The sequence below is a fragment of the Aquarana catesbeiana genome, linkage group LG01, assembly GCF_042186555.1.
Source record: "Aquarana catesbeiana isolate 2022-GZ linkage group LG01, ASM4218655v1, whole genome shotgun sequence".
Taxonomy (NCBI): domain Eukaryota; kingdom Metazoa; phylum Chordata; class Amphibia; order Anura; family Ranidae; genus Aquarana; species Aquarana catesbeiana.
In genome coordinates, this window is record NC_133324.1 from 368,502,913 (window position 1) to 368,517,048 (window position 14,136).

General features: G+C 41.3%; 1 protein-coding gene across 4 annotated transcripts in view; it reads left to right on the forward strand.

Moving 5' to 3' along the window:
* Nucleotides 1-11,427, forward strand: part of FANCC (FA complementation group C) — a 335,114-nt gene extending 323,687 nt beyond the window's left edge. For all 4 annotated transcript variants that reach the window (XM_073633174.1, XM_073633184.1, XM_073633193.1 and 1 more), the window contains exon 15: nucleotides 10,903-11,427. In XM_073633174.1, the coding sequence (XP_073489275.1) occupies nucleotides 10,903-11,034 (132 nt within the window). In that variant the 3' untranslated portion in view covers nucleotides 11,035-11,427. The remainder of the gene's footprint in view (nucleotides 1-10,902) is intronic.
* The last annotated feature ends 2,709 nt before the right edge of the window (nucleotides 11,428-14,136 follow it).

Sequence of the window (14,136 nt, forward strand, 5' to 3'; positions counted from 1 at the left end):
CCCTCTCTCCCCCCTCCTGTTTGTCCTGTCCCTCGAACCTCTCCTGGCCACCATCCGGAACAGTCCCGACTGTAATGGGGTGTGGGTGGGAACAGAGGAGCATAAACTGGCAGCATTTGCCGATGACATACTTTTTTTTGTCTCAAATCCTAGAGTAACCCTCCCTAATGTGCTGCGAATCCTTAGGCTATACGGAGAAGTCTCCAATTTTAAAATCAACCCCGGCAAATCCGAAATCATAAACATCAGTTTCACGAAGCAGGAAGAAGCTCACCTGGCCTCTGTGTTCCCCTTTCCTTGGAGAAGGGAGATCAACTATCTGGGCATCAAGCTAGCCAACTCTATTAAAGAGCTATTTCAAAGTAATTACATCCCATTATTAGACGAAATCAGGCAAGAGGCAAGGAGACTGCGGTCGAGGCCGCTCTCTTGGTTTGGGCGAGCGAATGCGGTTAAAATGATGATCGCCCCAAAAATTTTGTATAAATTTTAACTGCTACCGATCCCTCTACCAAGGTATTTCCTGAGGGCTTTAAGGAAATTAATCAGCGAGGCTGTCTGGGGTGGCAATAAACCACGCATCTCCTACGCAACATTGAGTAGAGGGAAAAAAAAAGGGGGAATAGCAGCACCAGACTTTAATAGGTACTATATTGCTGTAGTGCTTTCACGGGTGATAGAATGGAGTAAGAAAGGGACAGATAAGCGTTGGGTGAACATTGAGTTTTCCTTAAGTAATAATAACTTGGCACACTCACTATGGAATCCTCCAAAATTTAGAATATTCAGCACTAATATTTCTTCGTTAACACAAAACACTTTTAAACATTGGGACAAAATCCACACTCAGCACAAATGGTCGCACAACTCACCATTAATATATATGAAAAATAATTTATTTTTTGAACCAGGAACGCGGACAGTGGGCGGGAATTGGTTGAAAGATGACGCCCTTCAACTGAAAAATTTTATTAGTAAGGGAAAAATACGCACTTACACGGAATTGAGTAGAGAAGTAGAACTCTGGGTGATGGATAGGTGGAGGTATCTCCAGCTCTCCCATTTTATAGGCAAACTACCAAAGCCCCTAAGAAGCATGGAAGAGCTTAGACCCCTGGAGAAACTCTGTATGACAGAGCACCCAGGGGGTGTTATAGGCCAAATTTATAGAATACTGGGGGCGGAACAAGAGGGTAAGACGCCTCCTTACATCAAAAGGTGGGAGCAGGAACTGGGGTCACCTTGTAATAGTAACACGTTGGGTAAAATTTTGAATTTGGTCCACTACTCAGCACTAGACAATAGGAGAACGGAAATCCACTATAAAGTACTAGCAAGATGGTACGCCACCCCAGACAGAGTAAGTAGGATGGATGAGACAAAGGGAAACACCTGTTGGAGAGGATGCCAAATCATAGGCACAATGGCCCACATTTGGTGGGAATGCCCTATTATAAAGGTCTTCTGGAAAAATATTCTGTCCCTGACAAAGGAATTTACGGGGAGGGAAATTGAGGAAGACCCTTGGGTCTGCCTCTTCCACGGTACTCAGGACACAGTCAAGAGCTACAAAACCTCCTTGATCCCTATAATATTAGATATGGCCAAGAGACAGATCGCTCTAAACTGGTTGAACCCTTTAAGTCCCAAAACGCGAGACTGGCTATTTGATCTCAACAAAATATTCAATGTTGAGTGTTTAGATCGGCGGGGAATGGAACCGGATGAGGATTTGGAGTATAGGGGGAAATGGGCAGGCTGGCTTAAATTTAAAAAATCATGGTCCTATTTAAGGGAGATAATATAAAAAAGGTACAATAAGTACGGGTCGATTACGGAGGAGAGAGCGGGCAAGATGAGATTTGCCCCCATCGAAGTATATCCCGCAGGGGAGGGTGTGGGGAATGGGGGGGGGGTGGGAAAGGGAGGGGGGGTAGGTGGAGGGGATGGAGGGCGTGCTCGTGGAGCCATCTGGTTTATTTTTGTTTTTCTAAATGTGTAGAAGAATTGGTATCTCCGGCATGCCCCCCGTTGGGAAATGTTTTGTATTGGAAAATGATAAATAAAGATATAAAAAAAAAAAAATACCGCGTTGTCTAAAAAATCAGTAGCACCTTCTTTTTATTCTAGAGATCATATGCTTTCAGAAAATATATGGTTTTGGGAGTCTTTCACAAATTCTGAAAGCTGTAAGGGAAAAAGGAAAACCTTCAGATTTTGAGAATTGTGGATATTTACACTTTTGCGTCTGCAAAAAGGAGCAATTTAAAAGTTACAAATATTTGTTATTTATTAACTCAATACAGGTTAAGCTTTTATATTTAGTAGGAATTTTGTAAAATTTGCAGTGTTTTTATCTGCTAATACTGATTTTAGTGGATTTTTAGCAAGAATATTGATTTGATAAACATTTGCACAAATATCATGGGACCTTAAAAATCAGTAGCACCTTCTTTTTATTCTACTGTATTCTACTGGTCATGTGCTTTCAGAAAATATATGGTTTGGAGGGTCTTTTTTACAAACTCTGAAAGCTATAAGTGAAAAATAAAAAAGCAAAGGAAAAATTGCAAAAAATGGTCTGGCCACCTGACTGTAAAAATGGAGCACAGGGCTTGGCAGCGAAAGGGTTAACATAGTTGAAGATATCAAGTATTTCAGGGGTTTTTTTGTTTTAAGTCTCTTACCATTTTTTTTCAGTTTTTTGTCTTGTCTTGTGCACATACCTTATACTCCACTGATGCGCCTCACTGCTACTAGTGTAGAGCGAGCAGTGCCATATTTTTGTTCACATGATCTGCTCTTTGTGTACTACAATTCCCATAGAGCTGAATGTGTCTACAGGTAGATGTGTAGTCCATTTCCGGCTCGAACAGGAAGGGGTGGCTACATTCACATACACAAGGGGGCATGAAGAATAAATGTAGCCACCCTAGAACAGGAAGTCTGAGAATACCAGAAAAAAAGCTTACATTTAAGAGATAAAACAAAGGAAGAGAGGTATCGAAGGTACATTCTAGTTTTGTTAGACATATTGCATTTTTTTTTATTTTATAAAAATGTGAGTATAGTATCACTTTAAAGCCTAAGCTTTATTATACTTTTTAAATTAGCACAAGGGACGTTATAGCACTTACCCTTGCTTACTAAATTTTTCTTGTGATCATATGATCATATAGTTGGTATATATATTGGGAGAGCTGGATGAATGCTTGTGTCATTTGTCCAGAAATTTTTTTTATCAGTAGACCCCTAAATCTTTTAGGTTTTGTAGTCTACTCTTCACTCACCATGCAAATGTGCAGCAACAGATCACTTCTAATAGTGATTTATTGCTGGCTGCAATCAGCCAAAATAGGTCACTATAGCAGTGCTCTACTGTTGTAGAAGACGCTGGACAGATCCTCCTTACAGAAGATAGTGGCAGCATTGTTGCCACACCATGACAGGAAGCTGCATTAGGTTGACTTCACTGGCAGGCTCAAAGGGTATGTGTAGGACTTTGCAGATGCACTTATATTTAACAAATTCATTTTTCTGTAGGCCGGACGGCCCTTTCATCAATCCAGGTGGACGTCATATGATGTCTCCTGGATCGCACCTCCCGCTAGGTCTATTGGACACAGATTGACTGATCACTGTACCGGCTCACTGCCGGTACCATGTGATCGCTGTGACCACAGTAATCAGATGATACAGACAGGGCCATCTGTACAATGTGATTAGCTGTGGCCAACCACAGCTAACCACAACAAAACAAACTGAATGAATCGATTTCATTCAGTAAAATGCTTGCTTATAGCAATAAAATTCACAGCTATAAGTTTTTATAATTAATAAAAAAATCCTGATCGCTTCCCTAGAGTAGTACAATGTTACTATGCTAAAATTGCTCTGGTCACAGTGTGTTTAAAAAAATTGTGAAAAATCGCAATACAATTTTTTTTTTTCATATTCTCACCAGTCAGTGTCCCTGATTACCCCCAGTTAACCGCTTCCCTACCCGGCCATAGACAAATGACGTCCACAGATGGGATCTCCCATCCTGGGTGGACGTCATATGACGGCCTTGGGTTCCCAGCCGCCTAGGGGGCGCGCGCGCCTGCCACGTTGCTCGGGACCCGGTGCGTGTGCCCGGCGGCCGCGATGTCCGCCAGGCACCCGCGATTGCCCGTTAACCGGGCCGGACCGTGGATCTGTGTGTGTAAACACACAGATCCACGTCCTGTCAGTTCAGAGGAGAGCGATCTGTGTTCCCAGAACAGCGGAACACTGATCGGTCTCCTCCCCTTGTGCGTCCCCTCCCCCTACAGTTAGAAGCATTCCCTAGGAAACACATTTAACCCCTCCCCGCCCCCTAGTGGTTAACCCCTTCACTGCCTGTCACATTTACACAGTAATCAATGCAATTTTATAGCATTGATCGCTGTATAAATGTGAATGGTCCCAAAAATGTGTCAAAAGTGTCCGATGTGTCCGCCATAATGTCACAGTCACGAAAAAAAAATCTCTGATCGCCGCTATTACTAGTAAAAAAAATAAATAAATATTTTTTTTTACAAAATGCCATAAATCTATCCCGTATTTTATAGACGCTATAACTTTTGCGCAAACCAATCAATATACACTTATTGCGATTTTTTTTTACCAAAAATATGTAGAAGAATACGTATCGGCCAATTTTTTTTTTAAATTGGGATATTTATTATAGCAAAAAGTAAAAAATATTGTGTTTTTTTCAAAATTGTCGCTCTGCTTTTGTTTATAGCGCAAAAAATAAAAACCGCAGAGGTGATCAAATACCACCAAAAGAAAGCTCTATTTGTGGGGAAAAAAGGACGTCAATTTTGTTTGGGTACAACGTCGCACGACCGCGCAATTGTCGTTTAAATTGCGACAGCGCTGAAAACTAAAAATTGGTCTGGGAAGGAAGGGGGTAAAATGCCCGGTATTGAACCGGTTAAATGATGACACTGTACTGCATTATTATTAAAGAAGTGGAAGAAACATGATAAATAGTTTTCCATTTTTTTTACAAATAAATATCTGAATAGTGTGCCGTGCATTTGTATTCGGCACCCCTGAGTCAATCCTTTGTAGAACCACCTTTGCTGCAATTACAGCTGCAAATCTTTTTGGGTATGTCTCTACCCGCTTTGTACATCTAGAGAGTGACATTTTTGCCCATTCTTCTTTCCAAAATAGCTCAAGCTCTGTCAGATTGGATGGAGAGCATCTGTGAACAGCAATTTTCAAGTCTTGCCACAGATTCTCACTTGGATTAGGTCTCGACTTGAATGGGCCATTCTAACACATGAATATGCTTTGATCTAAACCATTCCATTGTAGCTCTAGGTGTATGTTTAGTGTGGTCGTCCTGCTGGAAAGTGACTCAACAGTCTCAAGTCTTTTGCAGACTCTAAAAGGGTTTTTCTTCTAAGATTGCCTTGTATTTGGCTCCATCCATCTGCCTATCAACTCTGACCAACTTCCCTGTCCCTGCTGAAGAAAGGCATCCCCACAATGGTGGGGATGATGTGTTCAGGGTGATGTGCAATGTTAGTTTTCTGCCACATATAGTGTCTTGCTTTTAGGCCAAAAAGTTTAATTTTGGTCTCATCTGACCAGAGCACCTTCTTCCATATGTTTGTTGTGTCCCCCACATGGCTTCTCGCAAACTTGCACTGATTACTGTATAAATTACACTGGCAGGGAAGGGGTTAACACTAGTGGTGATCAAGGGGTTAAATGTGTTCCCTGGGAGGTGTTTCTAACTGTGGGGGGAGTGTACTGACTGGAGAAGGAGAGAGATCGCTGTTCCTGATCACTAGAAACAGACGATCTCTCTACTCCCCTGTCAGAACAGGGATCTGTTTGTTTATATTGAAAGATCCCCATTCTGGCTCTCTGTGGAGCGATTGTGGGTGGCTGGTGGACATTGCGGCCGCCGTTTGCGCGCTTCGGCTCCGGTGCCGTGGACGCGCGCCCACTGTAACTATTGCATTTACAGTGATTTGCGCAATAGAGCCAACCTGCCACAGTATAATGATGGGGGCTGGTCAGCAAGTGGTTAATTGACAATTGCACGGTCGCGTGACACTGTACCCAAATAAAATTTATTTCCTTTTTTCCCCACAAATAGAGCTTTTTTTAGGTGCTATTTGATCACCACTGCATTTTTAATTTTTTGCGCTATGAACGAAAAGACCGACAATTTTGAAAAAAAAAAACACAATATTTTTTACTTTCTGCTGTAAAACATACCCAATAAAAAAATTGAAAAAATCAAATGTCTTCATCAATTTAGGGCAATTTGTATTCTGCTACATATTTTTGGTAAAAAAAAATCCCAATAAGCGTATATTGATTGGTTTGCGCAAAAGTTATAGCGTCTACAAACTATGGGATTTTTTTTTTTTTTTTACTAGTAATGGTGGCGATCAGCAACTTATAGCAGGACTGTGATATTGCGGTGAACAGTTGGACACTGACACTTTTTACCCTTTTTGGGTACCAGTGACACTAATACAGTGATCAGTGCTAAAAATATGCACTATAATAATGACACTGGCTGGGAAAGAGTTAAACATCAGGGGCAATTAAAGGGTTAACTGTGATCCTAGCCAGTGTTTTAGTGTACTGTGGGAGTTGCATCTACTAGGAGAAGAGATGGAATTCTTTGCAGGGACACAAATTTCATCTCTTCCCTCCTGTCAGAATGGCGATCTGCCTTGTTTACATAGGCAGGGCGCTGTTCAGGCTCTCTGCCTAACGATCGGTGGGTGCTGGGGGACATTGAGTCTGCCGTACCTGCAGATCAGCTCCCAGCATGCGCGCCCCCTACCCGGAAGTGTCGGATCACTTACTAGGTACATCTTGATGCCGTATATCTAAATTATACAGTTGACAAGTGGTTAAATACCATCAAAAGAAAGCTCTATTTTTGTGAACAAAATGCTAAAAATTTCTTATGGGTACATTGTTGCATGATAGCGCAATTGTCATTTAACCACTTGACAACTGGGCACTTAAACCCCCTTCCTAACCAGACCAATTTTCAGCTTTTGGTGCTCTCACATTTTGAATGACAATTACTCAGTCATGCAACACTGTATCTTTATGAAATTTTTGTCCTTTTTTTCACACAAATAGAGCTTTCTTTTGGTGGTATTTAATCACTGCTGGGTTCTTTATTTTTTGCGCCGTAAAAGAAAAAAGACCGAAAAATCTGTAAAAAAATACATTTTTCTTCATTTCTGTTATAATATTTTGCAAATTAGTAATTTTTCTTCATATATTTTGGCCAAAATTTATACCGCTACATATCTTTGGTAAAAATAACCCAAATCGCTGGATATTATTTGGTCTTTTTGAAAGTTATAGAGTCCAAAAGCTATGGTGCGAATATCTGAAAATTGATCACACCTGAAGTACTGACGGCCTATCTCATTTCTTGAGACCCTAACATGCCAGAAAAGTACAAATACCCCCCAAATGACCCCTTTTTGGAAAGAAGACATTCCAAGGTATTTAGAAAGATGCATGGTGAGTTTTTTGAAGTTGTCATTTTTTCCCACAATTCTTTGCAAAATCAAGGTTTTTTTTTTACTTTTTTTTTTTCCACAAAATTGTCATATTAGCAGGGTATTTCTCACAGACCGCATATGCATACCACAAATTACACCACAAAACACATTCTGCTATTACTCCTGAGTACGGCGATACCACATGTGTGAGACTTTTACACAGCGTGGCCACATACAGAGGCCCAACATGCAGGGGAGCACCTTCAGGCGTTCTGGAGCACCCAGGCCAATTCTGACATTTCTCTCCTACATGTAAAAATCATCATTTATTAGCTAGAAAATTACTTAGAACCCCAAAACATTATATATGTTTTTTTAGCAAAGACCCTAGAGAATACAATGGCGGTCGTTGCAACTTTTTATCTCGCACGGTATTTGCGCAGCAATTTTTTTAACGCGTTTTTTTTGGAAAAAAAACTGTTTTGTGCTTTACAAAAACCAAAACAGTAAAGTTAGCCCAGTGTTTTTGCATAATGTGAAAGATGAAGTTACGCTGAGTAAATAGATACCCAACATGTCACCCTTCAAAATTGCACGCGCTTGTGGAATGGCGCCAAACTTTGCTACTCAAAAATCCCCATAGGCGACGCTTTAAAATTTTTTACTGGTTACATGTTTTGAGTTACAGAGGAGGTCTAGGGCCAAAATTATTGCTCTCGCTCTACCGATCGCAGCGATACCTCACATGTGTGGTTTGAACACCGTTTTCATATGTGGGCGGGACTTACGTATGCGTTTGCTTCTGCATGCGAGCACACAGGGACAGGGGCGCTTTAAAAATTTTTTTTTTTTTTTTTATTGTTCATTTTACTTTATTTATTTTAGTTTGATGCTTTTTTCCAAATAAAAAAAAATTTTGACCACTTTTATTCCTATTACAAGGAATATAAACATCCTTGTAATAGGAATATGGCATGACAGGTCCTCTTTACAGTGAGATATGGGGTCAATAAGACCCCACATCTCACCTCTAGGCTGGGAAGCCTGAAATTAAAAAAAAAAAAAAAAAAAAGATCCTGGCTTCGATCGTAGCGGTGAGTTGGTAGAAGCACCGCAAGGCGGCGGGAAGGGGGGACGTCCCCTCTCGTCTCCCGTAAGAACGATCAAGCAGTGGAACAGCTGCTATGATCATTCTCATGGTGTAGGGAATCGCCGGCTGAAAAAGCTGATATCTGAATGATGCCTGTAGCTGCAACCATCATTCAGATATCTCCGCACAAAGTCAAGGACGTTGTATGACGGCCGGCGGGCGGGAAGTGGTTAAAACGCTTTTTTTTTTTTTAACACAAAGTTGTCCATTTATACAATATTTCTACCACATAACATGTACATGCCAAAAATGACACCCCAAAATAGATTCTCCTGCTCCTCCTGAGTACGGCGATACCCCATGTGTGAGACTTCCACAGCCTGGCCACATACAGAGGGCGAGTACAGCTGAGCATGGCAGGGTATGGCGGGGTATGGCGGAGTATGGCGGGGGCATGGCAGAGTATGGCGGGGGCATGGCAGAGTATGGCGGGGGCATGGCAGAGTATTGTGGGGGCATTGCAGAGTATTGCACAGCATTGCAGAGTATTGTGGGGGCATTGCAGAGTATTGCACAGCATTGCAGAGTATTGTGGGGGCATTGCAGAGTATTGCACAGCATTGCAGAGTATTGCACAGCATTGCAGAGTATTGTGGGGGCATTGCAGAGTATTGCACAGCATTGCAGAGTATTGCACAGCATTGCAGAGTATTGTGGGGGCATTGCAGAGTATTGCACAGCATTGCAGAGTATTGTGGGGGTATTGCAGAGTATTGCACAGCATTGCAGAGTATTGCACAGCATTGCAGAGTATTGTGGGGGCATTGCAGAGTATTGCAGAGTATTGTGGGGGTATTGCAGAGTATTGTGGGGGTATTGCAGAGTATTGTGGGGGTATTGCAGAGTATTGCACAGCATTGCAGAGTATTGTGGGGGTATTGCAGAGTATTGTGGGGGTATTGCAGAGTATTGCACAGCATTGCAGAGTATTGTGGGGGTATTGCAGAGTATTGCACAGCATTGCAGAGTATTGTGGGGGTATTGCAGAGTATTGCACAGCATTAGTAGTGAGGGATGGCTGAGCATGGATGGATGGATGTCTCTGTGCAGCGCTGTGGGCACTACACATACAGCCCACAGCGCTGCAGACATCCATCCATCTCCCTCCCCGCTCACTGTGTACCGATCGGTACACAGGAGGGGAGGAACCGGCGTCATCAGATGACGCCGGTCTGTTTACATGTGATCGCGCCGTCATTTGACGGCGCGATCACATGGTAAACGGCCGCGATCAGCGGCCATTTACCGGGATCCATGATGCGCCGGGTCCCCTGGACCCGGCGGTCACGGATGTGTTCGGGTGCGCGCCCCAGGGGGCGCGCGAGAGGGGAATTCTGGGAGGACATCATAGTACGTCCACCCAGAGTTATCCAACCGCCCTGCAGCCGTCATTCGGCTATGGGCCGGTTGGTAACTGGTTAAAGTGCGACACTGCAGAAGGCTAAAAATTGGCCTGAGCAAGGAGGGGGTAAAAGTGCCTGGTATTGATGTGGTTAAGTGCTGCATTTTTTTTTTTTTTTTTTTTTATTATTATTTCTTTTTTTTTAAGTGGGAGACTATGGTTCTACATTATCATCACAAAAGCATTGTGTCAGTCTTTTTAGTTCTCACCAGTACAAGATATGAATCAGCTGGAAAATATAATATGAAAGGTATATAGGATTGGTTAATAATTTTAAACTGAGCAAAAAATGTGGGGACATATTTTGAGAAACAACAGAGTCATTACCATATATATGTGTATATAGTGCACCGACATCTAGTGATAGTTCTCAGTATTGCAGCCAATGATCCAATCATCCCATCATCCCAATATGCAGTTTAGTACGTCCCAAAAATGTGCTCACAGAAAATGCAGTACGGTTAGGTAAGAAGGGGGTTATTGTATGTTCTCTGTTAAAATGTTGTAATTTTCGTTATGCACAAAATGTACGTAGCTTATGTAAATGCATTCTTGGGAAGATTTATTTTCCTTTTTGCTATATTTATCTCCTTGTTTGCAAATCCTTTGATTTTTGAACATGGCAAGACCCAAAGCGAAGGTCAGAGTCTGATCAGATTTCAGGGAGCTAGCTTTTACATTACAGAGAATAATTAGAAACATGAAAGTTGTTTGTTTTGTGGTCATAGTGTGGCTTATTAGCATTTGGAAAAATGTATTGCATATTTGTTTGTGGAATACTAAAAGGCATTTGAGGATAACGTTACTTGTTTCCTCTCTCTCAGATGACTCAGACACAGGAAGCTGCCAGTGAAGTTTCTGACGTACTGGCTCGTACTTTATGCAGACTTGGTATTCCTGGAATGGAAAGTCGAAAGATAATCACGATAGCGCACTGGCTGCATCAGGACTCCTAATAGGAATTAAGGAAAACAGGGCCTAATGTGTCTTACAACAACAGTGTATACAGCCGCTTGCTTTTCACTCGGCCAGTGGAAATTTGATGTTTCTTGGCAAACTGTTTTGTCCATGTCACTTTTTCCTGTACAAAAATGGAGCTATTTATTCACAGCAGTGGCTCCAGGGAATTGCTTATTTAGAATACAGATGTCAGGAAGTTGTTTGTGACTAGTTTAATATTAATGAGTGATTTGGAACTTCCACCAGCATTTGCCTATGAAATGGGCATACTGTGGATAAAAGACAAGCAAAATATGTAAACAATTTGAATTGTATCCTCTATTTTTTATTTTTCTTATTCTTTTCAATGTTATAGTTATTTGTTAATCAATATATGTTACAACACCTCAGATGTTCTTGATTACTTTTTTTATTATTAATATTATGTACAAAAAAAACTAGACGCACAAAAGAAAGGTAAACATTTAAAAATGCAAAGGTACAGAAAAACTATGAGTGTTCTGTCTTTCATTTTTGATGAAATACAAGGCCTTTAGTACCATGGCTTACTGTAGATTTCACTGAAGAATGAGGCCCTACGTAACTTTTATATTATAGGATTGTAAACCCTTCCTCTCTGGATGTACACTACATTTAAAATTCAGCTAAATCCACCATACAAACATTTGGCATTTCAATTACTTTATATTATAATGTAAATCTCTTATACAAATTAGAATTCAAGAACTTAAAAATGCTTAAATTATAATGGTTTTGAGTGAATTTTTGCTTGTATTACGCTGCTACATCATTGGAAAGAAAAAACAAAAATGTGCAAGAAGAATGTGCACCAAGCAACCTCTCATTAATCCCCATTCATCACACCTTCATGCCTGTAGGTAAAAAAAAAAGTAAGGCATACATCCAATAGGCCAATTATTAAACTTGCTGGAACTGACATTAGGTGCAGATCAAAAGATACTTCTTTGATCTGATGCAAAAGAACTCAAAATACATTGCAACAATATCGATATACAATAATTCTGAATATTTCTACTGCCTTCAGGTTTCACACTAGGTTCATACTGACTGCGGGAATTAAATCGTGTGTTTAGCCGAACTTGCACGATTTCATTCCAGCATGTCAGTTCCAACTTCAGGGGCGGTTTCAGAGACATCTGTGCGGGTTTCTGCACAGATGTCAATGGAAATCGCACCCCGAAATCACCAAAAGTAGTACAGAAAATACTTTTGGGAATCCGTGCGGCGCCAAAAATGCGGCGTTGCACCAATTCAGACGCTGCCATTGCTGCTAATTGCTACTGATTTGGCATGCGATTTGACATGTCAAATCACATGCAAAATCGCATCAATGTGAACCAGGGCTCAGTCATACAGAACCTGCTCCTGAGCAAAGACCAGGACTGACTACCACTCCTAAACATTTCGCTAGTTAGAGCAGCTATGGCATAATATGAAGCCATGGGGGTACAAGGTATACTCAAGTTCTTGATTTAAGTAAAGTATGCTTAAGTCTTGGTTCACACTGCTGCAAAGTCATATGCCAACTTTGCCCTGCGACTTTCTTCCAACTTGGATGCTATTTAGCCTGAACAAGGGCTGAAATTGCAACCAAGTTGGACCAAAGTAGTACAGAAACCTCTTCTAAAGTCGGAACTTGTGTAGTATTACTTAAGATGGCTTTCATAGGGAAACATTGGATTTGACATGTCATGTGACTTGGTTTCTCACAAGTTGGATCCCATGTCGCAGCAGTGTGAACTGAGCCTAAGGTCTTTACATGATTTTAACTGCTAAATTTCAAGTGCGATAACTCAGAGTGACCAGTCAGAATAGGGTAAAATTGGGTCTGATTGGTAGTTTTCTGGTTGACAAACTTAGGGGTTGATTTAGACAAATAGGCTGTTTTCAGGTTGCAAGGGAATTTTCCAATAGCTTAGTGAATTAAGTGCAGTTCTGCTGACTTTTATCATCCAATCATGTACAAGCAAAAATGTTTTTTTTTATTTTTGTTTTTTTTATTATTTTCCTTACACATGATTGAGTATTCTTTGCAAAGTGAATTTTTCATCACAATCACTAGGAAAAAATTACCCTGCAAGTGAAAACTCCCTTTCATAGGGAACGGCCTATATGCCTTTAGAAAATCAACCCCTTAAAGTATACAGTATGTTAAGTCGGATAATATAAATAACATTCAGTCACCTATTTTTATTGTCATACAATAAAACATTGTTCAAAAAAAGGCAGCTGTGAGGGTCCTTTCACCTTTTTGTGACATCAAAGCCAGTTCATCTCTGACATTGGACTGTGACAGACCCATGCTGGTTCTATGGGTTACCGTATGTAAAAGAACTTGTGTGTTTGTTTACATCATTCTACCTCTGATTTGTCACATTTAGGTCCAGACATTTTGGTCAAACAAAAATATGTGACCCTTTTTTTTTTTTTTTTTACAGACCTGAACAGACTCGTGGGCAGATGTAAATGAACACAATTCCATTTACATCCAACTGCCCATAGACCTGCATGGAGTTTTCAATCAGGACCACCTGAAAAACTGACAGGTGGACCTGATTGAAAAGCCTGTGTGAAAGGTGCAATGCCTTTATTTTTTACTCTTGGTCATCATGTGACAAGGGTCGCTCTTCTCGTTGCTTTTCCTGAGTTTTGAAGGCTGCCACCTGCACTGTTAGGGGGCAGGCATCAGCATGAGATGTATGGAGGCCTTTCGATTAACCACTTACCGATTGTATAACTTTAATAAACAGCGGGAAGGTGGCACTACTGCACCAGATCACCTACCTAGTACATGATCCGACACTTCCAGTTTGAGGGTGCCCAAGCGTGCTGCCGGCAGCCCACTCCCGCTGTGATTATACATAGTGGGAGCTTATCTGCATGTACCACAAACTCAATGTCTGCCAGCACCCGCCGATCATCAAGCACAGAGGCATAACGGCGGTCTACCTATGTAAACAAGGCAGATCACTGTTCTGTCAGTAGGGAAGGCATGGATCCTGTGTTCCTGCAAAGCAGGGACATGGATCCATGCCTTCCCCTAGTAAAAGCACCACATACACTGTAATAAAACACTG